This window comes from Ictalurus furcatus, chromosome 3 (assembly GCF_023375685.1).
Source record: "Ictalurus furcatus strain D&B chromosome 3, Billie_1.0, whole genome shotgun sequence".
Lineage (NCBI taxonomy): Eukaryota > Metazoa > Chordata > Actinopteri > Siluriformes > Ictaluridae > Ictalurus > Ictalurus furcatus.
The window spans coordinates 15,766,112-15,789,403 of NC_071257.1; the positions used below are offsets into that span (position 1 = coordinate 15,766,112).

At 39.1% G+C, this 23,292-nt stretch overlaps 1 protein-coding gene across 7 annotated transcripts in view; it reads left to right on the forward strand.

Annotated features, from left to right (window-relative positions):
* LOC128605513 (semaphorin-4G) overlaps nt 1-23,292 on the forward strand; it is a 53,934-nt gene that overhangs the window by 10,076 nt on the left and 20,566 nt on the right. For 5 of the 7 annotated variants that reach the window (XM_053621000.1, XM_053621001.1, XM_053621002.1 and 2 more), the window contains 16 exons: nt 739-818; nt 910-1,014; nt 1,094-1,261; nt 1,395-1,497; nt 2,596-2,683; nt 2,762-2,903; nt 2,993-3,080; nt 3,185-3,361; nt 4,352-4,446; nt 4,540-4,627; nt 4,738-4,860; nt 5,124-5,201; nt 5,745-5,831; nt 5,938-6,006; nt 6,912-10,734; nt 20,086-20,223. In XM_053621000.1, the coding sequence (XP_053476975.1) occupies nt 739-818; nt 910-1,014; nt 1,094-1,261; nt 1,395-1,497; nt 2,596-2,683; nt 2,762-2,903; nt 2,993-3,080; nt 3,185-3,361; nt 4,352-4,446; nt 4,540-4,627; nt 4,738-4,860; nt 5,124-5,201; nt 5,745-5,831; nt 5,938-6,006; nt 6,912-7,388 (1,968 nt within the window). In that variant the 3' untranslated portion in view covers nt 7,389-10,734; nt 20,086-20,223. Of the gene's footprint in view, nt 1-738; nt 819-909; nt 1,015-1,093; nt 1,262-1,394; nt 1,498-2,595; nt 2,684-2,761; nt 2,904-2,992; nt 3,081-3,184; nt 3,362-4,351; nt 4,447-4,539; nt 4,628-4,737; nt 4,861-5,123; nt 5,202-5,744; nt 5,832-5,937; nt 6,007-6,911; nt 10,735-17,032; nt 17,998-20,085; nt 20,352-23,292 lie in introns of those variants that run through there. The other 2 variants (XM_053621006.1, XM_053621007.1) reach the window with 2 other exon arrangements.

Sequence of the window (23,292 nt, forward strand, 5' to 3'; positions counted from 1 at the left end):
AAAGTAGTGGTGCATTGATAATGAATATAGTTGAAAAACTGATCGATGAACTGATGAAAATCACTTAATGCCCTATACATCATAGCATCCCTAATTCAACTGCACAGATTCTGCAGGCCATGATGAATGTTGCCTTCAAGTTGTAAAGGAAGGGTCAGCCATTTAGTCAGTTCAGAAAACGTTTTGTGACATTCTTTTCACATTTTAACAAGCTATAAAATATCTACTCAGAAGAATAACATTATGTGGATTCCCCAGGCTCTGTAAAAGGGAGGGAAACAAATTATGTAAACTACCAACAGTCAACCATTTGGGCCAGTCACATTACCCGTCAATTCTTAAAGTTCCCCCTCTTGCACTTGCATTCTAGCTTTAGCTTCAGTTTTGCAGATGTGGCTTTGGAGAAAACACTGGAGGAAGGTGCTGGATTTGCTTGACTTTACGATTTTAAAATAGCTAGCTTCAATTAACTTATGAATTTGTTGCCTATACCTTTAAACAAATGACCCTTTGAATGTTTGCTATTTCCTAAACTTTTACAAAGGCATACAAAAAATCATAATCAAGCTTTTCGCTTTTGAATTTCATAATTTTAAATTATCAAAGTAGTTCAATGTATTCAATATAAAGAACAACCGTAATAATTTCTCAAGTTTTACTAACTTTTTGAGACAACATATCCCAAAAAGTAGAAAAGGGGCAGAGGATTTTGATCTACAATTATTTCTTTTCTTTTAGCCAGAGGATCTTAAAACTAAGGCTACAAGGTACAAGAACACACTGGAGCAAATGCTGAAGGAGAAAGAGCAGAATCGAAAGTAAGTCAGGAAATGTGTTGTACATTACTAATCATGCACAACAACATGTAAACAAGCCATTTCTCATGATGCATACTTCATACTTTCGTAGATCTAAGGAGCTTGAAACGCAGATGCTTCAAGCTTGTAAAGAAGACCTGTTAAAACTGGACGAAGAGGATGAAAATGCAGAAGAAGGACTTTCACATGAGCAAAGGTATTTTTGTTAGTGTTTACAAAGTGGGGTATTGAGTTTGAAACAATTTGCTTAACTGTCATCGGTCCTTGTGCTATAGGGAATTCTTACAGAGATTCTCAGTAACCTCATGTGTAATAAGAGACATCCACCCTGGAGAGGAAGTGTTCACTCTTACCAACTCTGGCCGACTCTTCAACCATCAGAGTCTGGACTTGAGGAAGATGGATGTTACCCCGAACAACAGGGCACAGCAGACTCTGCTACAGTAAGCTCAAAAATGCTTTATGCCAATAGATGTCAAAGCTTATTTTCTTATTCTACACAACCTGATTTGACAGTCTAAGACATACATGGCCAGTGAGACTTCTTTGTGCTGAACGCTTGTTTTCTCTGTGCAGAGCAAATTCAGAACAGCTTCTGACACTGTTGAGTGCAGGCTTGTTTAGAAGAGCTTACTTGTCTTCCCCCTGCCAGCCTCAGGTCACCCGCTGGCTTTTTCAGGTAACGAGATCGACATCACACCATATTCAGGACACATACGTACACATACCGTTCCATACAGTCATACAAGGTGCACTAAACTGAGTCAATATTAGGGATGGGTACGAGTACTCGGAAGAGACATCAGTGATCGATCATCAAAACAGTGATCGTACATTTAAATAAATAAATAAATAAATAAATTTTTACCACCTTTTTAAAAGTGTTTATGGCTGGTTATTTAAAATAACTATTTTCAACTTGGGGGGGTGATTGTTATGGCAACTCTGCGGCACAACACTGGTCAAGCCATCCGTTTTTTACACATTCCTGTCAGCCACGCAAACAGCAGTGTGCGCATACTACTATAATTATGGTAACCAGTGAAAAAGCAGAGAGACCTGGTTTCTCTGCAATAATTTATTGATTTTGGCCAGTGGGTCTTCACATTATGACAATATATGGTGCTATTTTTATTATGCTGTTTTTTTGTATATTTTTTTTTGTAACAAACAACATTATAACAGCCTGTAATATTGAACAAGCGAGACGCTGAAACAGCAAGATGCGTTGCAGAAGCGAAAGACGTCCATGTTACAGTGAATGAACATGTAGAGCTCCTGAGTACTCAACGAGTACTCGCAATTACATCGGGTAGACAAAATGAGCGAAATGCCATGCTTAGTCAATATGTTCGCACATTAATGAAATACTCCAGTATTTTTCACTCTAATCTCTATCCACTGCATATGTAATGTTTGAGCGGTTATTATGTACAAGCATTTTGACACCTTTTGTTGCTTACTTGTAAAACTGTTGAAGTCTAAGCGCTGTTGTTGAATTGTCAATTAAATTTTAACAGGCATGACTGTACAATGTGAATACACAATAACAGCCATTACACTACGGCAATAAATGTCTTAAAGTGATGATGATGCAGGTCTTAGGTGAATAGTGCATTCTATTAAGCAAATGTAGGCTTATTTATCTCATATTCCTGTGAAAACTCTTATGCATGAGATGTAATTATATCTTATATGCTGTATTTCCTTTGTTGTCTGTTTAGATTGTGCAGTTATGCATTTTTGTAATAACATCGACTCTTGAATTAAATGACAGATGATGTCAGTCCACCCAAGCCCCATCGTCTGTGCACAGATTCTTCAGGCCATGATGACTATTGCCATATCTGCTGCTCAACATATAGGTATGCTATGATGTGACTGAAGAGTACTCTATGTTACTAGTGGGTGTATTTACAATTTCTGCTGTTCATGTGTTGTAGTGGAGAAAAGCAGTAGGAAGTTTGAGGTGTGGGTGCCCAGTATACAGGATCTTGCCCTAGTCTTCCTTAACATGGGTGTGTCATTTGTCAATTTGTTTCCATTGGAGGCTCTACAACCCCCTTTCACCGAGGGAGACCTGCTGTGAGTAATGAGCTTCTGCTCCATTGGAAATCAGAAATCGTGGTAAACAGTGGTAAATAGTGGTTAATTAGTTGAATGTTCTTTGCTAGAGAAAGTTTGGAAATCCAGCCCGATGGTACAAGAAGTGAGAAAGGTGGTGATACATTTCCAGAGCACAATTTTGAGAACATTATTAAGGTAATTTTAGAAAAGATACAGTATGATTTGTACGTTTTCAGAATTCCGAATTTAATAAAATGTGTTTATTGTTACCGTGTTTGTGTGTGCGTGTCATCATGTAGTACCTGGCACTATGTTCAGCACTGTGTCCAAGGGTTTACAGTGATGAAGAGCTGCTATTGATGTTGACCGTGGTGTGTAGAGTCAGTCTGGAGACACGTTTACAGCTGCTGCCGACTGGAGACCTCAGCTGCCTGCTACAGCACCTCCTCAACAACATGACAGACTGGGAAATGCAGGTTAGGCACTGTACCAGAACAAGATCTGTGCTATCATAATCATATAACTTTAATATCTTTAGGATCTCTTTGCTGTCTCTTTCTTCCACCCACCCAACTCATTTTAGCTCACCTGTAAATTGAGCTCCTTAAATTGACACGCCCCCTAAATTTTTTAGCTTTATTTCCTCTTTATTCGCATTGTTGATGGCAATTGTGATTTTTACATAAAAAGATTATTTAAACTATAATTACTGGAGTTACTAAATCTGCTGTTTGTCCTTTTAAGACATTTATTTGTTGTTATACCTTAAAATTGCAGCACACTAAGAATTTGTCTTTCTACAATTAAACTTAATGTTTTAAAACAATATTATGGTATTCCAGTGAACTGTCCTCTGTTGATCATTTTCTGTAAAGTGCACAAAATATCAGAGATGAATACGGCTCACTGGAATGTGAATGGGCAAATTGCTAATGTAGCGCAGTTGATCAGATTTCTTATAATTGCAAATTACTAGTTAGAAATCACTGGATAATTTGCATCCAAGATTTAACAGGAAACTGGTTCTTCTGTTTGTTTCTGTTGCTACTGCTTTTCCCTTCCCCCTGGCCTCTCTCTCTCTCTCTCTCTCTCTCTCTCTCTCTCTCTCTCTCTCTCTCTCTCTCTCTCTCTCTCTCTCCCCCCCTTTCCCTGACCCCATGCTGCATTCATTGCCACATGATTGGAACGAAGGAACATTGCTTTCTGTAATGAATTAATGCATATTTATTTAAGTAGGAGAAAATATACTTTTGAGGTCATCAGTATACCTGGGCACAGAGCCAATGTACCAGCGCCTGTGTGTGGGAAGCACTGGTGGTAGCATTTTAAAGTCCTTAATCTACCACCATACAGGCTTTTGTACACTTTGATCTTGTTTTGCTTTGCAAGCGTTGACTGTACAGACCGATAAACACATACCGCATGCATTTCTTTATCTCTCACTGTGGTCTTCTCTGTATGTGCAGTTGTCTCAGGTTTGCCAGGCCATTACCAATCTGAGTGAGGATCACCACAACCTCAGACGGCTGGTACAGCTTCTACCTCACAGTGGCCGCGGAAAGTGAGTGATTTTGTTATTCTGTGAAAACAAGTATGCTCTTTTTATATCAATTAATATATTCAACATTATTTTTTTATTTGTGTCCCTGGGAAGGCAATTGAGGAGACACGTGAGCGTATCGATCATCTCGAAACTGTTAAACCACAGATGCACTTATACACCCTCATGCACAGAATTTCAGGTTAGAAGAATCTGAATAATTTTCTTGTATCGTGATTAGGTTATTTAACATTAGTAAATTACTACCATGAGTATACAAGAGGTATTCTTACATTTGTGTCCTGCTCACAGCTGTCTGAGCTGAGATATTACCTACCTCGAATGCGTCCCTCCTTGCTGTTAAAGGGCTTAATGGCTGCAAAGACCACAGAGCCACAGGAGACTGATGACTGTGCCACCACTCCAGACCAACAGGTGAACAGAGAGCATGTGGGCTTTGTCCACAATTTTTTAAAATGTGTCTTAATTTAAAGTGTGTGTGTGTGTGTGTGTGTGTGTGTGTGTGTGTGTTTTTTTTATATATATATATATATATATATATATATATATATATTATAATGAGAGAGAGAGAGACATTTATTTATTAACAGTGCTATTTATGATTACCTTAAAATTGCAGCACACAAGAATTTGTCGTTCTACATTTATCTTGTGCATGAAATGCTTGTTTTCTTTAGGCTTATTACCTCTGCTATAGCCTTTTGGCTTTGACAAACGAAGCCTCCAATTTTGAGTTTTTACCCTCAAACCAGAGAGTAAGTGTCACAACTCTGTTCACTATCTCTTTGTTTGTGTGTATGTGTTTTAATGAGACACAAAATAGTCCTATCAGTAGAGGCAGCTGCGCTTTGTCTCTCTCGACGACATTTATCCTTTTAAAAAAATCTAAGAAGGTACTTGAATAAATTGGTCTAGTTTATAAATCGTATGCTAATGTAAGGGCTGTGGGTGGAAGGGTGGAATTTTGTGAGTTTTAAATGTGTTCTCTGCAATGTAAGGACTCAATGTCAGATTTAAATACCATAGTCAAACAACCATAGAGCAGTTCTGGTCTTTTGAGCACTGGAGACACTGTAAACAGTTATTGCTTGTCTTTTTACACTGATAAAGGAATAGTAGCCTTACTCACAGTCCACCATTTTGGTTTGGCATAACTAACAGAATGTGCATCGTTCATTTAATTGTAAAGTGGTGTTAGTTTTTATAATGCGGCCTGTTACAAGAACACAATACTTCCCTGTGTACTGTAGGAGTTGTAGTTAGGCAGTTATACACAGTGCTGTCTGTCTGTCATTCAGAACGAGCTGCTACTACTGTCTGCTGAATTGGAGAAACATGTTAAGTGTGACATCAGGGAGAGTGAGAAAATGCTTTACAGGAGTAAGGTACAGTAATGTCCTTAAACTCCCATACATGATTCCCCTAACTGTTGATCTTCCATTAAAAAGAAAAGAAAACCATAATGATCACATATTTCTTTGCTTTTTTCAGGTGAAAGACTTTGTTGCTAGAATATACACAAAATGGCAGGTGCTTCTCCAAAGATCAAGACCCCAAGAGGTATGATTTATTTGTGTATCTGATGATTCCTGTTATCATATATGACCAGTATTTCAGTTTTTCCAGTATCCTTGATTACCAGGCTACTAGGCTTGCTTCGATAGCTGGTGTTACTGGTGTTTGGTCCGCATACCGTTTACATCACTTGCCCAACACGGCACTGCCCCACCGTCATTTTGCCTTTTAGTAATAAAAATCGTTTAGTTCAGTTAGAGAACGGACACTCCCATTAAAAACTGAGCGCGTCTGCTCAATTCGGCATGAGCCGAATGACTCAGAGTTGCAACACGGATTAGCAGGTTTCATTTGTCACGTAACGAGAGTGAGGCGAGCTGACTGACAAAACGATTGCGGAATATTTGGTTTAAAAAGTTCTCTGTTTAATATAAGGGAATTTGTCACTGTGTACTGTTTTGTAGTTGCTGTGTTTTTCATTAAGAATAATAATGAACCCACCATTCAAGTAATTGGCGCTAATTCGAACACGAAAGTGAAATGCACACGGCCACGCGAGCATTCAGAAGCAAGGGGGAACCCGCCCCCTCAGTGATACCGGTATTACCGGTGTTGTCACACGTCTATTAACCGGTGGGAAAATTTCCTCACCGTCACATCCCTACAGGCTACCAAAGCTCACTACACTGCTGTATTGTGCAGTCAATCTTCTTTAAGACATGAGGGATTTATTTTATTGTAAGCAGTTAAGTGACCAGGCAGCACTCAAAACTAGGGTCAGATAATGATCCAGACATGGCTCAAACTGTGATTGCTGTCAGTGTAGTGCTGGTCTGTCAGTTAGATGTATTTGTGATTTCAGTCATTCTCATTCTCATGTGTGTGTGTGTGTGTGTGTGTTTTTTTTTGTTTGTTTTTTTAATTGTACACTTTCTTTGTTTTTAACCCAGGGAAAGCTGTATGATTACTGGAAACCTCTTCCTGAGGATGAAATGCCCAAGAAAGAGAACCAATCCTCTGAGCTGGAAGACATAGAGGAGTCACTGAGTGAGGAGTCTGACATTGTCCAGTCAGATGAGGAAGAGTGCATGGAGGAGAAAGATGAAGTATCAGTGGAGAGTGAGGAAAAGCTAGAGGACAGTGTAGAAACGATTCAAGAGAAGATTGAAGAGTTACAGGAGGTTTCTGTTGACCTAAAAGAGAAACAAAGCTTAATAAACCAGGATGATGAAGATGCAGAGGAGACGAACGATGATATGGCAATAGATGAAGAACTACTAGGAGGAAGTTCTGATGGGTCAGTAGAGAGTGATGATGATGATGAAGACCTCATTAAAAGAGAAGAAGAGCTTCTTAAAGATGATGAGTTTATAGATAGAAATGGAGATCTTGTGGGGGAAGAAAATGATGAGCGTGAGAAAATATAGCTTTCAGGGAAGATATGTTCAAGAAACCAAATAAGTTACTCTTAGTTGAATTGAGTCATTTATTGACAGAGAGGTTGCCTCTCTTTCCTGTATCACCTAAACATAACTAATGTTATATGAAAGCGCAGCATAACACAAATATAGAAGGAAGCCTCACACAGAGTTGAAGCTATGCTGTCCTAAGAATTTGTGAATGAGTGAAGAGCAGGTTTCCCCATTTCACTCTTTAGGGAGTTTTAGGCTGTCCACATATTTCCTCCTTGTATTTCTCAGTACAACTGTACCAGGCGCTTACTTGCTTGGTTCAAATCACTGTGCTATAGTGTGAAAGAACAATTATTTTCTAGCAGATTTTTATATTAAGTAATAAGTATGATGCACTGTACTGCCTTAACAACCCTGTAGAGGGGGCTTTTTCCTTATTCAGTCATTGGCACAGGGTTTTTCATCTTTAAGCTGCTGATACCTTGGTGACTTTTATTTATGTTTTGCTTTTTTACATTTTGCTGAGGTATCTGACGTAGGGGGAAAATAATAATAAAGAGCAAAATTAATTCACCTTAATTTGTTTCTGTGGCTGGTTTACAGCCACAGAAAATAGATACACAGTTGAGGACATATGTGAAGATAAATTTTAAAGCACTTTTTAACATAATGTTAAAAATATTTTTTAATGGTTAAATAATTGGCCCAATAAATCTGTTTACATTTATTGCAGTATGCAAAGGAAGGTATAACTGCTGGCTGAATAATATATAATTGATGAGGCTAATATTGGATGGTAGATACAACTAGAGAAGTCATTTTTATATTGATAAATTGTACATTTATTAAAGTTATTTTGTATTATAAATTTCTTTGAAGTTCCCACTTAAAATCAGTAGTGCAATGCTTTACTTTGATGCCGCTTCGGTTGGATGAAACCGTGGCCTCTTGATTCAGTGACTTTCTTGGGGAAATCTTGCATAAATACATCTGCAATCTTCAGCTTTAACTATAACTATGATGTATATAAAATGTGGCATAGAAAATACCAGATCAAATATGTTTTGCTATGTGTGTATGTAATATATCAATACTATTGCACTGGCTGTGACTGAATGTGTACTAATGGCATGATCTTTAAACAGGTGCTTCACTGTTTTACTTTCGTTGTCCAGAGGTGTTTGTTATATTCAAATTTTTGTCATGGGAATATTATACATATCATTTGTAAAATAAAAATAATTACATTTTTGTATTAATGCATGTGTTTTTCTCTAAGTATAAAAACAATAAGCTGAATATTTGTGCATTACTCAGCACAATATAGCTTCTATGGGCTTCTTTTTTGCTTTCATGACTAATGTTTTTTGGTGTATATACTCGCCATCCACTTTATTAGGAACATCTGTACACCTGCACATTCATGCAGTTATCTAATCAGCCAATCATGAGGCAGCAGCACAATGCCAAAAAAAAACAAAACATGCAGATACAGGTCAAGAGCTTCAGTTAATGTTCACATCAGACATCAGCAATGAAGGAAAAAGTGTGATCTTGGTGAATTTGATCGTGATATAGTTGTTGGTACCAGATGGGCTGGTTTGAGTATTTCAGAAACTGCTGATCTCCTGGGATTTTCACACTCAACAGTCTCTAGAGTTTACACATAACGGTTCAAAAAACATTGAGTGAGCAACAGTTCTGTGGGTGGAAACGCCTTGCTGATAAGAAAGATCAGAGGAAAATGACCAGATTGGTTCAAGCTGCCAGGAAGGATATAGTGACTCATATAATCACACTTTACAACCGTAGTGAGCAGAAAAGCATCTCGGCATGCACGTAACATCAAACCATGAGGTGGATGGGTTACGACAGCAGAAGACCACATCAGGTTCCACTCCTGTCAGCCAAGAGCAAGAACCAGAGGCTCACTAAAACTGGACAGTTGAAGATTAGGAGAGAAAAAAATAATCTTTCAACTGTCCAGTTTGGGTGACTCTGTGCCCATGATAGCCTCAGATTCTTGTTCTTGGTTGACAGGAGTGGAACCCGATGTGGTCGTCTGCTCAAGGTCTGAAGTATTATGTGTTCTGAGATGCTTTTCTGCTCACCACAGTTGTAAAGAGTGCTTATTTGAGTTCCTATAAATTTCCTGTCAGTTTAAACCAGTCTGGTCATTCTCCTATGATCTTGGTCATCAACAAGGTGTTTCAGCCTGCAGACCTTCCACACACAGCATGTTTTTTTTTTTTCATTTCTTTTTCGCACCACTCTGTGTAAACTCTAGAGAGTAGTGTGTGTGAAAATCCCAGGAGATTCTGAAATACTCAAACCAGCCCATCTTGCACCAACAACCACGATTAAATCCACAGAAATTACCCCCCGTGCTACAGCTGTTCCTTATAAAGTGGACGGTGAGTCTATATTTATTGCAATGTGGTTGTGTTATATTGTATGAATGTTAAAGTTAAAATAAAAAGGGTACATCTTTTGTACCATTAGTAAGTATCTTCTACAGAAAGATGCACGTAGTGTTCTTTTTAAAGTTTCTTGTGCACCTCGGATCATTTTAAAGGTACACTATATCCGTTTCCAGGTGAAAAATCATATCAAAGATTAGGGTGTCACCCCAGCGGCAAGGAAAAGTGACGTTTAGGATTTTTTTTTTTCCTTCAGTGTGTTCTGTGAGACTAGGTTGTATTAGGTTTCTGTTATTCTTATATCATTTTCTTCTCTGTGAAAGGTTCCGCCTCGTACCTGTAGGGAAGTTACTCCAACAAGGGTTAGCACTGAGCTACACTACACTACTATATGTCCCTCTCGTGCGTTTGATTTGAGAATCTTTTCCTTTCTCATGTCAGTGTTTTTTTTTTTTTTTAAAAATTTATTTATTTTCTTTACCTCCATAACTTTGCTTCGAGTCTGTATTCACGGGAGGCTTTTGAACGAGCACCTGCTTGCTTTATTTATTTATTTAACCGGTTGCGAAAGTGGCGGTTGTGTAGGAGGGCGTGGCTTAATTACTCACCTGAGTGGCTAACCGTCCACGCCTGAAGCGAAACCGCTCCTAGTGCTAGGATCTACTCTGTGTATACTGTATCGCATATGAAATAATGGCCACACTAGATAGCGCACTTTGCGTCCAATAGGAAGGCGTTTGGGTTTGAGCCTGACTTTCACGCTAGTAACGCAGTGAGTGAGTGAGAGAGAGAGAGAGAAATAGAGAGACACAGACAGGAGAAAATCTTCAGTTTGAGACGCGTCGCCGTTTGAGTCTCTGTTCAAATCTCAGGAGCTTTATTTTAGTGTGGACTTTCTGCTGTAGAATTCAAGCGTGAAAACATTTCTGAACCACAGCAAGGTAGGTTGAACACGGTTTAAAATATATATATATATATATATAAAATATTATAAACGTCATAGTTTATAATTAATTCAGTTTTAGAATCAAATGAACTTTTGTTAACGTTGTTGTTGTTTAATTAAAAACGAGGCTGCTTTTTAGTGTACCGGTATTTCACAACTGCATGTTCTAGCCTTGGGCTTAATTAAGGATCAGATGATTGCGTTGCTCACAAACTGTATAACTGCGTCCTTTAAACTTTCGAATTAACTTTAAAATGTAGCTGTACCTCCACCCCCCCCCCTTTTTTTTGTTCTTTTTCTTTTTTAAAGTCGTCACGTTAATGATCGATCAAGCCCTTTACCCTGTAATCCCAATGAGACTCGGTTAATCATTACTGGAAAGTAGATAGTGTTTAGCTGACTGATTGAGTAACCGAGTTTAGTCTTATTTACCTTCTCGGTGCAGCTCAAATACAAGCGAAACTGCCGTGCAAATAGAGGATTGTCTGTAATGTAAACTGTAATGAGTACTGTAATTACACTTATTGTACACTATACTTACTCGATGATGATGATAATGATGGGCATTTTGCAGTGCTGACTTTATTTGTTAGTTCAGTATATTTTGATATATATTCTAATATATGATCAGTTCTTGCTTTTTGGATTTGGCAAGCAAATTCTTCTTAACCAGACTGAACTTGATAATGCATTGATACTGTATTTGCATTGCTCATTGTTGGATCTGCCTCTGGTGTTTATATGATGAGCACGGGGTCAGAGCATAACAGACTTTGCATGCGGCTCTGTGACTCTTCAAGACAACACTGAGCTGCATGTAGAGGAAAAAGTGCTGGCAGGTCCAGGTTCCTGCATTTATGATTTATTTACCAGAAAGTTTAATACAAATAGATATTCCAGTGAGGAAATGTAGAGTACAGTCCAAACACTGAGCTGAAACGGGTCATTTAAACGTCTAGCGGAGGCTTTTTTGGGGCAGTAGGATTTGAACTTGGAAGCTTTGAACTACCAGAGACTACTTTATTAACGTACACTGCTTTGCGTTGTTGTCTGGATTTAAAAGTTCTTTTAATGCATATACAATAACGTGAATATTTTCTGAATACTTATACCCATCTATGTTCAGTAGCTGTTTAATACTGGTCAGGGGTGTAGTGGATCCAGAGACTATCCCAGGAAAACTGTGTGAGAGGTGGGAATATGAGGACACCTGTTCATCACAGGGCAACACACACACACACACACACACGCCCCACCTGTTTAATTTAGAGTTACCAATCCAGGGCGGGTGGAAATCAGAGAACCCAGACGAAATCCACACGAACACAGAGAAAACACATGATACTCCACAGTGACAGTAACCCGAGCTCAAGATCGAACCCGGGACCCCAGAGCTGTGAGGTGAGGCAGCAACGTTACCTGCCGCACCATTGTACTGGCCTTGATATAAAGTCTTTACACAATTTTTTTTTCCCCTGGTACAAAACTAAATTTACTCTGACACCTTTCATCCACTCCCAGGATACGTTACTGTCCCCTTGTCTTTTCTAAGCAAAAATGTTTTCTATCACATTTGAGTAAGATAGATATTATGAGATAGAATGTTTGAAATTGCATTTGCTGATTGTTTGTCGTCCCCCCGGATGAGTACCGGATATTCTTTGTGTTATCTTTGCTCTATCACACCTAGTTGACCTCACAACAGGCTTGGTAATACGTGGAGTTAAATCAGGTGTGGTAAATGTACTTACTGTATAATAGTAGGCAGTCTGGTATACAAAAATGCAGCGCTTTTTGTCCACAGGACTGGGGAATGATAATCACTGTAATAACATTATTATTCTAGCAGTGACGGGAAGCTTTTTTATTTATTTATTTATTTTTTAGAAAGAATTCAATTTAGTTGCACTGAAATTCAATATAAAACCCATTTTGAAGCACCGCAGGAAAATATTTATCCAACACCTCAGTCACCTGTTTAAATGATTACATAAGTGTTCTGACTTTACTCAGGGTGTAGGTTTTATTTATGTAATTTTATGTAGGCCATTTATGAAAGACATAAGCTATCGAACAGCAGAACATTTTCCTGGTGTGCGGTTGAGCTTCACACCAGACCTAGAAGATAACTTTAGCAGGTTCTAGGTTTCTCTGACTGAAATATTCCTTCATGCATCCTGCCTTGTTAAGCTCAACATGCTCCAAAAGTGATGTGAAGCGGTCCTTCTGTCTTGCATTATACGGATGCTGCTCAAAATAGAAGCTTGTCATCTGAAGCGTAATAACTTCATAGACCAACAAATCTGTCATCCTTTTTAAAACCGCATAGAAAAAGGTTTAATCATGCTAACACTGGCACTAGTTGTAGGCTTTATTTTCTACTTTGAGTTTTTAACATGGGGAACTTCGAGTGACTACATAATGTGGCAAAACGGCCAAAATATAATTAACCGTTAATTAAAGTTTATAAAAATAGAGCTGTATGTTTGGGGGAGTAATTATTTTAGCCTGAGAGAGCACCATAGAGAGAAACAGAAAGACATCATTCTTATTTATTACATTTTTTTTTTTGCCAAAGAACTGCTAATGTGACCTCGTTGTCTCCATTAATTCCATTTATAGCTCACCAGAGTCCCTTTTCAATCCTTTATGGGAAAAGGACAAGGCTTCCCAGGCTCTGGAGTCAATAAATAAGTGTGGATCATTTTGTATCAAGACAAGCAAGCACAGTGCCTTGTTTTCAGTCATGTTCAAGAAAAGATTCTGTCAGATACATAGAGCTTTCATTAAAACTAACGAAGAAAGGCTTTCTTAATCAGTAATGTTATAGTTTTAACATGTCAAAGCCACTTTTGTTAATAATGTCACTCATCATTTTATTCACCATAGATGATTCAGTTTTTTTTTGTTAGTATTAATGGGTATCAGACAGTCCCTCAGGATCTTGTGATCGCAGAACTGAATGCAAAATGTTTTATTTCCAACTTACAGCAGATTTGGGCCAAGACGCATCGTGTGGCATCAACACAACGTGCATTCAGGCAAACCCCTCTTGGATTCATGTGCGTCAAACATGAGTACAGCTAAAAGGTCTCATTTACAAACAACTATCACTCAGTACGTTTACATGGACAACAATAATTCGATATTAACCCGATTAAGACAATACTCTGATTAAGAAACTACCATGTAAACAGTGATTATTGATTACGTTAATCTGGCTTAAGTCATACTCGAAGTAAACACAGATCGAATTAAGACATGTGGAGTATTGCAGTTTTAGTCGTATTATCAACGTGCATTATAGACATGTAAACACCTTAATCACACTATTAACGTCATGTGGAAGTTTTCACCGCATTTTGCGACAGGACAAGATCACACACGGCAGTGCTCAACCGTTTCACGGCAATCAAGAGAGCACGGCTGCATCCCAAACCGCGTACTTACCTATATAGTAGGTAAGTACGCGGTTTTGGACACTTCCCACAGCTTCTTTTTGCACGTATAGCATGACAAATAATTAACTGCACTTGAAGCTTTCGTAAAATTAAAAATAAAAACACCCAAAACTGTATACAGTACGATAATGAAGACGAACTGTATGTTGATACGTGAAATTCTGGAGGGGACGGCATGGTGTGGGTACGTAATGATGTGTGCCGATCTATGTTCTATAACATGTAAAACGGGTACATGAAAGGAATATCCTAAAAGCCACTCATGTAACCACCTTAATCACAATATTGTCTTACTCAGAATAAGGTCAATAATTAGATTACTGCTGTGCATGTAAACGTAGTCACTGTGAAAGTCCATGCAAAACAATTTCTTGCAGTTGCAATTTCGCCAATTCAAGTAGTTTTCTCACAAAAAAGTACAAAAAATCTGCAAGTTGCATCGCAAGTTATGAAAAAAGTTGCAGCGAAATCAAACATTTTTGGCTACAACAATCACCAAAAAACTCAGCGAAATCATGTACAGACTGATCAGATTCGATCTATATTTATTCTTCTACAATAGTGTTTCTTTTCTAAATAGTAAATTGTTAATGTTATCTAAAAGATTTCACTACAGTTACTATTCTACTGCTTCTATTCAAAATGTTGGTGTACTGACAGTGTGAAGGGCAGCTGGGGTTAATACGAGCTCTTTCTATGTGAGCGGGTGATGGAGGACTGACCTTTCAGAAGTCAGGATGTATGTATTCAGTGTGACAGACAGCTGATTAAACATACATGAGGCTTCTCGTCCCAGCTGAGCTGCTAACAGATGCCACTTGCTCCATTGAAGTTCATACTTTGCAGAGTAGGTTTTTTTTTTCCCCACTGATTAACCTGGATTCTGTGTGAGGCTTTTAAAATGTTAAATAATGTAGCTCTGATGATGATGATGATAAGCTGGTATTTTATGGCCATCAAAAATTGGGCTAAATCTGTCTTGGGGTCGAATTCATGGAGTATTATCAGGTTCACAGTTTCTCAGATTTAGAAAGATCTGTGTATCATTCTACACAATCTGAAATGTCAGGTTTGAATACAGAACACTCGAAATATTAGAGGAGCTGAGGTTTCTCAAACATTCTCTTTTGCACCTTTTCTGGGCACGTTCGGAGGGGTTATCGCTGTGGGCATGAAACCCAATGTGGGCAGCTTTTATAATACTGACAGTTGAATTTCTTTTTCCTCCTCCACCCTGTTTGTATCCTCGCTTTAGGATTGTTCGAGAGTGTTGCGTGTGAGAGATTCCTGCTAGATGCTGTGTGTAGAATTTCTGGACTGACTTCTGTAATGATGTCTCTAGACATCTGTAGATGACTGTAACTGCAAAATATTGCCATATTTTATTCACACAGTTTATGAGAGAGCCATTTTGAAACCTCTTGGATTCTTTATACCTTCCCTTATGATTTACACTGCAGATTATAAATAGATAAACTATGTTTGTTTACGCCCTGTGGATATATTATCTCAGGACTTTGAGCTGTGACTAAACACCGAGCAGGCATGAAAAAAAATCTTACAAGATTTGAATCAAAACTTCCAAACTCATTTTTCATTGAAAAAGTTCAAACTGTCTTTTATATTCTGTGACTATTTCATTATTAACATACAGATAGAAATGTTCTAACGCTTACTATTTTGGAATTTTTTAAAAAAGTAAGCTCATAAAATCTGGCAATGCAATTTGTCTGTCAAACATTTCACAGTGAGTGATTAGTATCAAGATCATCTTTACATTTCAAAATCATCAGAAGGAAAAAAGAAAAGAGAGAAACATCGATTTGTTGTCATGGCCTAAACCAGCAGCTGTATTGTAAAGTCGAAACGTACAATGCAATATTAAGCGTGAACTTTGTCGTTCTATTAAAACGTGGTATCACTGTAGTTGTTACATAACTATAAATACAGCGTGTCCAAAAAGTCAGGAACAAATGAGTGTAAACCTACATCTACATCATTTTGTCTTTTTTATTTAAATCATATGCGCTACATCTTCCCCCTTACACTCTACGCATTTTCTCAGCTGCCGTACAACGTTTTTGCGGATTTGCACGACATATTAGTATCAACATGTTTTTCTCAACATATCCCCATTGGTTGCGGAGTTTCCAGACATCCTGTAGATTGAAATTTTGTACAGTATTTTATTTTATTTTTTTTTAAAGTTAACAGCTATCCTAAACATCTATTCCTTTTCCTAAAGAAAGGAAGAGTCCCTCCAGGATTTAGCGTTTTTGCAAGCGCAGAAATGAACTAAAAATCAAGGAAAACTCCGCAACATTTGGAGGAGTTGCAATTTTTCAAAATTACCTCAGATTTTCCGCAGATTCGGGCCAAGAGGTGCCGTTTCGGTTCGCGCGCATCGAACACAAGTACAGCTAAAAGGTCTCATTTACTGCGAAAGACACAATTTCGTGCAGTTGCAATTTCGCCAATTCAAAACGCCGCAGATTGCATTGCAACTTTTGAAAAAAGCCGCAGTGAAATCAAGCATCAATCCGCAACAATCACAAACAACCTCTGCGAAATCCTGTACAAACTGTAAAGGGTTTCTTACAACCTTGACAATATGTGCGTTGTGAAATGTTTGCATGAAATATTCCATGCTGGTCAAGCGCAACATTCCGAGACCTTAGCATAAGATGCAAAGATGTACAAAAGTTTACAAATAATTGGCGTCACGAATGCCTAGTTGTTTGTCCGAAGCAGACGTGCAAGTTGCTGCGGTTCCACTGGTTGCTCTTTGTAGTAAGGGATTAGATGTTATTTTGGCACTGGTTGTAATTGTGCTAGAAATTCCTGGGCTCCTGTCACATCCTGTTTTGCTTGTGCAACAGCTTGTTATTAAAAGCCAGTTACACCGCACCTGTACGCCACACTCGCAACCTGCTGAGACAGCCTAACAGTAGCCATGGAGACGCACAGCAGCCGATGCTGAAGCATCAACGTAACTGTTCAGCGTCGTGTAATGCTGATTCCTGTAATGCAGCAGGTGTGCGTGAGAGAGAGAGAGAGAGATTCGCACAGATGCTTGTATTTATTTGTGTGGGATTTCTGGACAAAGAGACTAAGAGGGTACTGGGTGCATGGCCTCTTAGGGAGCCACAGAGGTTAGGACGGAAAAGAAAACAGCTCTCATCTGGTGCGTAAGCTTGTTTAATGGGAACAAGCGTGTGTTTATCTTAGACAGAGAGGGAGTGTTCTGGAGTGTTTATAGAAGGGAAGGACAGAGTGTGTAAGAACGATGGGGAGAGAGGTGAAGGGAACAGTGGGAGGGTAGAACAACTGTCCCTCTAAATCACATCGTGCAGTACGTGTGTGTGCGTGTGTGTTTCAGAGTTCGTGTACTCTTGTGTAACCATCAAACATTGATAGTCATGCTTCTAGTTCTTTTAAAGCTAAAGTAGATAGGAATTTTTTTGTGTTAAAAATGAAAACAACTATGATGAATGAATCAGAGGTTTAAAAAAAAACGTCTCTTATTGCATATTTCTGAGCTGCTGCGAGTCGAGTGCGAGTGTCGTGGGTGGAGGTAGCGGGACATTTCTATGCATATATCATACATAATCATGTCTTAACTTCAGGCACGAAAGAAGTTTGACTACATGGTGATTGGCAGGAGCGTCAGCAAATCACGTGAGAGAGAGTATGTGCGTGATCACTTGAGACTGAAAACAAAGCTAATGGGAGTGAAAGAGGGAATCTGATTCTACACTTTGAATTGATGACGTTTGAGCCTTTTTCTTGCTGAACAGGTAAGATCATTGTTTGTAGCTAGCTAGCTATGTGACAAGATCATTCTCTAGGATATGTTCTATTTATGATCCCACAAATTGAGCACAGTTACACTGCAGCAGGTTGTTGATGCATGGGCATTGCTGCTTAATCAGGCAGACCACAGTAATCTACTCAGCTGTGGACAAATAAAAGACAAGATCTTACTGAGAGTTTTGTTCTTTCATCTGAGTACTCAGTAACTATTACAGTCACATTTGATGTGCAGGTTTTATTCTCATAACACGTCTATAATGCTGAGCGGTGATGAGTCGTGCACACTTAGGCCGCACAAGCTTACTCTCGTACTAAAGAGTATGTTATTACACCACTGAAGTCATTACTGTTTAGGTGTTGTGCGATTTGGGACACAGCCTTGGATTCTACGTAAATGCCTGTACCTGCAGGCATGAGATTAATCAATGTGGTCGATGAAGATGCAGCATTATTCTCAATAAATACAAGCATGTTAGTATTCAAGCAATTTTTTTTGTAAGTTTGATCAATTTAGTCTAGTCTTTCTTTGTTACTAGAACTTGGGCTTTATACTTTATTTTTATGTTAAGTATTATATACTGTGTAGCATCAAATGATTAAAAAACATTAAATTATTTGGGGGGCATGTTGGCTTAGTGGTTAACACACTTGCCTCGTACCTCTGGGGTCGGTTGAGGATTCGATTACCATCTTCGCCCTGTGTGCGCGGAGCTTGCACGCTCTCCTCATGCTTCAGGGGTCTCCTCCGGGTACTCTGGTTTTTCCTCCAGCCCAAAGACATGTAGGCTGATCTATAAAGGCATCTATAAATTGTCTGTAGTGTGTGACTGTTTGTGCGATCATGCCCTGCTTTGGGTTGGCACCCCATCCATGCCTTGTGCCCCGAGTTCCCTGGGACAGACTCCAGGCTCACTGTGACTGTCTGTAGAAATTGGATGGTACAGAAAATGGATGGATGGACAATACTGATGCAAATGACTTTATATTTTGCTGAACAGAGATCATTGTTCTGCTGTGTGATATATTGTGGCATTGGTACAAATAAAGTAAAAATTTGTATTGGTCAAATGAATGAAGGCCAGTCTTTCACCATGACACATCACAGAGTCACTGGCTGGGTTTGATGTATTACTACACAGTGTATAGCAGTAGTATCTCAGTATGCCATTTTGTCCCTAATCCCTTCCTTCCTAATATAGGGAATGTTATGACCACCATTGAACATCATGCAACATGCATGCTAAAATCATCAAATACTTGATTTTAAACTTTTGCTTCAAAGTTTTATAGTGGTCACTAATACACTTGAATATGTGCATTCTGACTTTGTTATTCAAGAAATGGAATCAATTTACAAAAACTTTTTTTAAGCAAATCTTAAAACTGAATAGAATCCATTTTGAACACAAACCCAGGAATAATTACATTTTAAGTACAGATGTGTTAGGAATTCTTCTTCAGTGCAAGAAAAGAAGCTGAATTTGTGTCACACTAATGAATTGAGGGATGTTATGGAAGTAGATGTGTAGAGAGAATTTTAACATTTACAAGGAATGTGCAGTGGATGCTGGGCTGATTATCTATGTCTGAGGAATTCAAACTGTGGAGCAATTGCAAGGGAGGCGTGGGTAAGTGGTGAAGTGGAAAATACCACAAACTAAATATTGAAAATGACTGTATCAGACATGTTTAAGATATGTTTAAGATATGTTCGATTTAGGTGCCATTAAAGGATGTAGTTAACATTGTGAGTTCTCAAAAAACTGGGAAGTGCATCAATATGTCTGTTGATTGTAGTGGAGATGGAGATGGAGTGAGATATCTGAAGGCTTACAGCTCCCATTGAGTATTCTATTAACCATCCATTATATTACTTAAAAACAGGTATATCAGACTTCAGGTGTGTTTTGAACATTCTCACTTGACCGCTCTGGTTGAAAATCTCAGCTGGCTATTTTCGTTAATCCTAGTTTCTAGTGTGACTGTTTTTTTTTCTGTTTCTACCACAGCCTCAGCGATTCATTCGTATTTTGCCGCCTTCACTAACCCTTTGTTTTTGTGTTTGTTTTTAGGTCAAGTGTCCAGAAGGATGATGACGTAGTTTGGATTGCTGGGACCTTGTTGTGGAGACAAGACACAAGATCACTGAGTGTGAAAGTGTGGATTTGAGGCACTCCCCTCTTTCCTGGGCCGAAACGAGTGGCAATGAGGATGAGAAGCAACGTGGCATGGCTGTCCTGCCTGCAACTGCTGTGCGCTGTGTCTACACTGACTGCTTATCCCGTCACACCTCCTTTGGACCTGGATGTCACTCCCAGAACTACTGTCCTTTTCAGTGGTATGAGCCACATCCACTAGTTTTACATTCAGAACAAATGAAGTAAACAGCAATGCAACAGACGACATTGTTTTTCCTGTAAGAGATGTAACTTTATATTGGATGTTCCTATTCAGTCACGGTTTACTTTTAGCAGTAATGCATTAAACATCAAGAGGCAGACGCAAAGGAATAGATTTGCAGGGTTACATGTAGAAAAGTGTGCTTTTTTGTTGTTGCTTTGTTTTTATCCCATTTCCTCTCAATTTAGTTTTGCAAGTATCATCCAGTATTCTCTTACTGCAAATTCCAATGTAGAAGGGAGGAGTGCTAATACATGCTTCCTCTGAAGTATGTGAGGCCCACCAGGACGTCTTTTCAAATGTTTTCACGCACATTATGCTTAGAGGAGAGCACTAGATCCTCAAGATTGGCTGCTCTTACTCGGATGGTGAGGAATGTCATCTTTCCTTGTGAGAGAGCTGGGCTTGACTGCACTCTTTTTGCACATGGTGTATTGAGCAGAGTCACTCGAACCAACTCGGGCTCTCCTTTCATCTCCTATTCAGAGTTAAGCAAGCGTGGATGTCGAAAGTCCCAAGGCACATGTTTAATTTGAAAACATATGACGAGGGCAAATCTTTCCCAGGCCTGTCACGGTCAGACCTGGAGCAACAGTGCAGAGTGTTGCAGCACTCCTCAGAGCAGAAAGAACCCAGTGCACAACAGCTCTGACTCTCTGGACATGCGGACAAGCTGGCTTCCATTCCTGACGCGCTCAAGGATGACCTATTGCTTTGACGACCAGAAGGCTTAGCAAACACGCAGGCGAAACCGAACGAAAATGTATGTTTTTAAACTGCTAGAAACGAGTGACGCTAGTGCTCACGCAAGCGATGTGTGTAGTCATATTATGCAAGTACGTGCATGTAATGATATCTCCCCATCACTCATCTTCTATCCACCCACATACTAGGCTTTGTTTTCTCTACTCTGTCACCTCCTCCTGATGCATGTATCTGGGCTTTTTATATCAGCCCCTAACTTAGTCAAACCTATTCATCGAGTTTCTTAGCAACTTGTTCAGTATAGAAAAGTATCCGATGGTACACCGGTCTCTCTCTCTCTCCACCTCAGCCATTTCATTCAATCATACTGCGTGCTTAGATACGAGGGGCTCTGCGCTTAAAATGACATTGTTTAATCTATCGTGCACTTTAACAGAATCTGTAACTCCCAGTGAAAGGGAGAAACAAATGGATATCCAGTGGATACAATGATGGCTTATTCTCATATTATTGAATCTATAATATATACTACAGCTGTTTCTGTTTATTCGTTTGATCTGCATCTTTTTGTGAGCTACAACTAATTTAAATCCATTGTCAGAATGGTGTTTTTGGACACTTGTACCAGTAACGCAGAAATTATGTAAGGGATAAGGGGGGTAGAATATTGGATTGTTGAACAGAGAATGAAGAAATGAATTTTAAGCGGGATAAAACTGTATTTGTTCCAAAAGAGACAACACATTTAAGATGGAAAGGTCATTTGTGTGGGTTCCCCAAGGCCATCTGTGTGGGCTTCTCTTTGCGTGTGTAATTACTTTAGCTGGAACAAAGCTGGCAAAGCAGCCGTAGATGGATGTCATCATCACTCGGTGCTCCTCCGCATAGTACACGCACGCACACATACGCAGATCTCGCAGCACTACCATAACATACCACTGTAGTCATTTGATGTACAATGTCCCAGCAAAATGAAGTCAGTATCATGTTCAAGGTTGGAATGATTGGTTTAAAAGTATCTAAAAAGGGCCAAATGATGTCTCCATGAAAGAGCTGACGAGCCTGTGTAAAAATGTAGATTACTTGTACTGTAGCCAGATAAAAAGTTTGGGCGCTTTTGATATTCAGAACTACCAGAGTCGTGTGGGAGGGAGTGACAGTTATTAATGTGAGAGTAAATTCAGGCTGTATGCTGTTTTGTCGTCTTGTTTTTTTTTTTTTTTCTAGGAGAAACCTTCATCTTTACACAGAGATTTTGCTAAGAGTGAGTCACTGTGGGAAGACACGTCGTTCTGGATGTAGTAATTAATAGGCAGGGCTGAACAGCGTCATTTGTGGCTAAAGTTAACTGTTACGCAAGACTCGAATGGGCAAGAGTTTATCTGGCATGCTCAGAGTATAGTCACACTAGCGAATAGAGAGCAATGCCAACCGAATACATAGGTGAGCACAGCATGTACACAATCTGACGTGCACTCAATAATTCCTCAAAGTTAAGTTTCTGAATGATGGAAAAGAAAATGTCACAGTGAACACTGTGTTCTGCCCTGTTCGGGTCCTCATGAGACCTTCAGAGATGTTTACTCAGAAAACATTCCTTTGTGGCGACACACATTCTCTGCTATCTTTCTGACTCTCTCTCTCTCTCTCTCTCTCTGACTCTCTGTTGTTCATGTATATAGTGATCAATTTTATAGAAAGCTTTTTCAGCATTTGCTTTTTGTTTAACTTCAGTATCTCTCTTTCTATCCTACAAGTGCATGTATTATCTCACAGCTGCCTGCTCAGTGATCTTGGATCTTATTGGAATTCAGCAGGCAGGACTATCACAGTGTGTGTATGGATGTGAGGCAGAAAATGTGATCACTCGTTATATAATCTTCCCAAAGTGTTATGCTGTGCAACACAGTCGTAACACTCGCATTGTGGCAGCTTCGGTTCCACAGCCCTTATTTTTGTATTCACGCTCACGAGTGTTACAGAGCCAGCACGCACCTCTGACTCCATGCTGAAGACGGCACTGTGATTTAGCACAGTCATCCAAATGTCAGGGAAAATAAATGTCTTTTGCACATGAACTTTTGCATGGGTGTCATTAAACCCCGTATTTGCAGTTTTAATGATGAAGCTACTTGTCAGAATAAAGGTAGAGGGAGTTCCTCTGGACAGTGTGT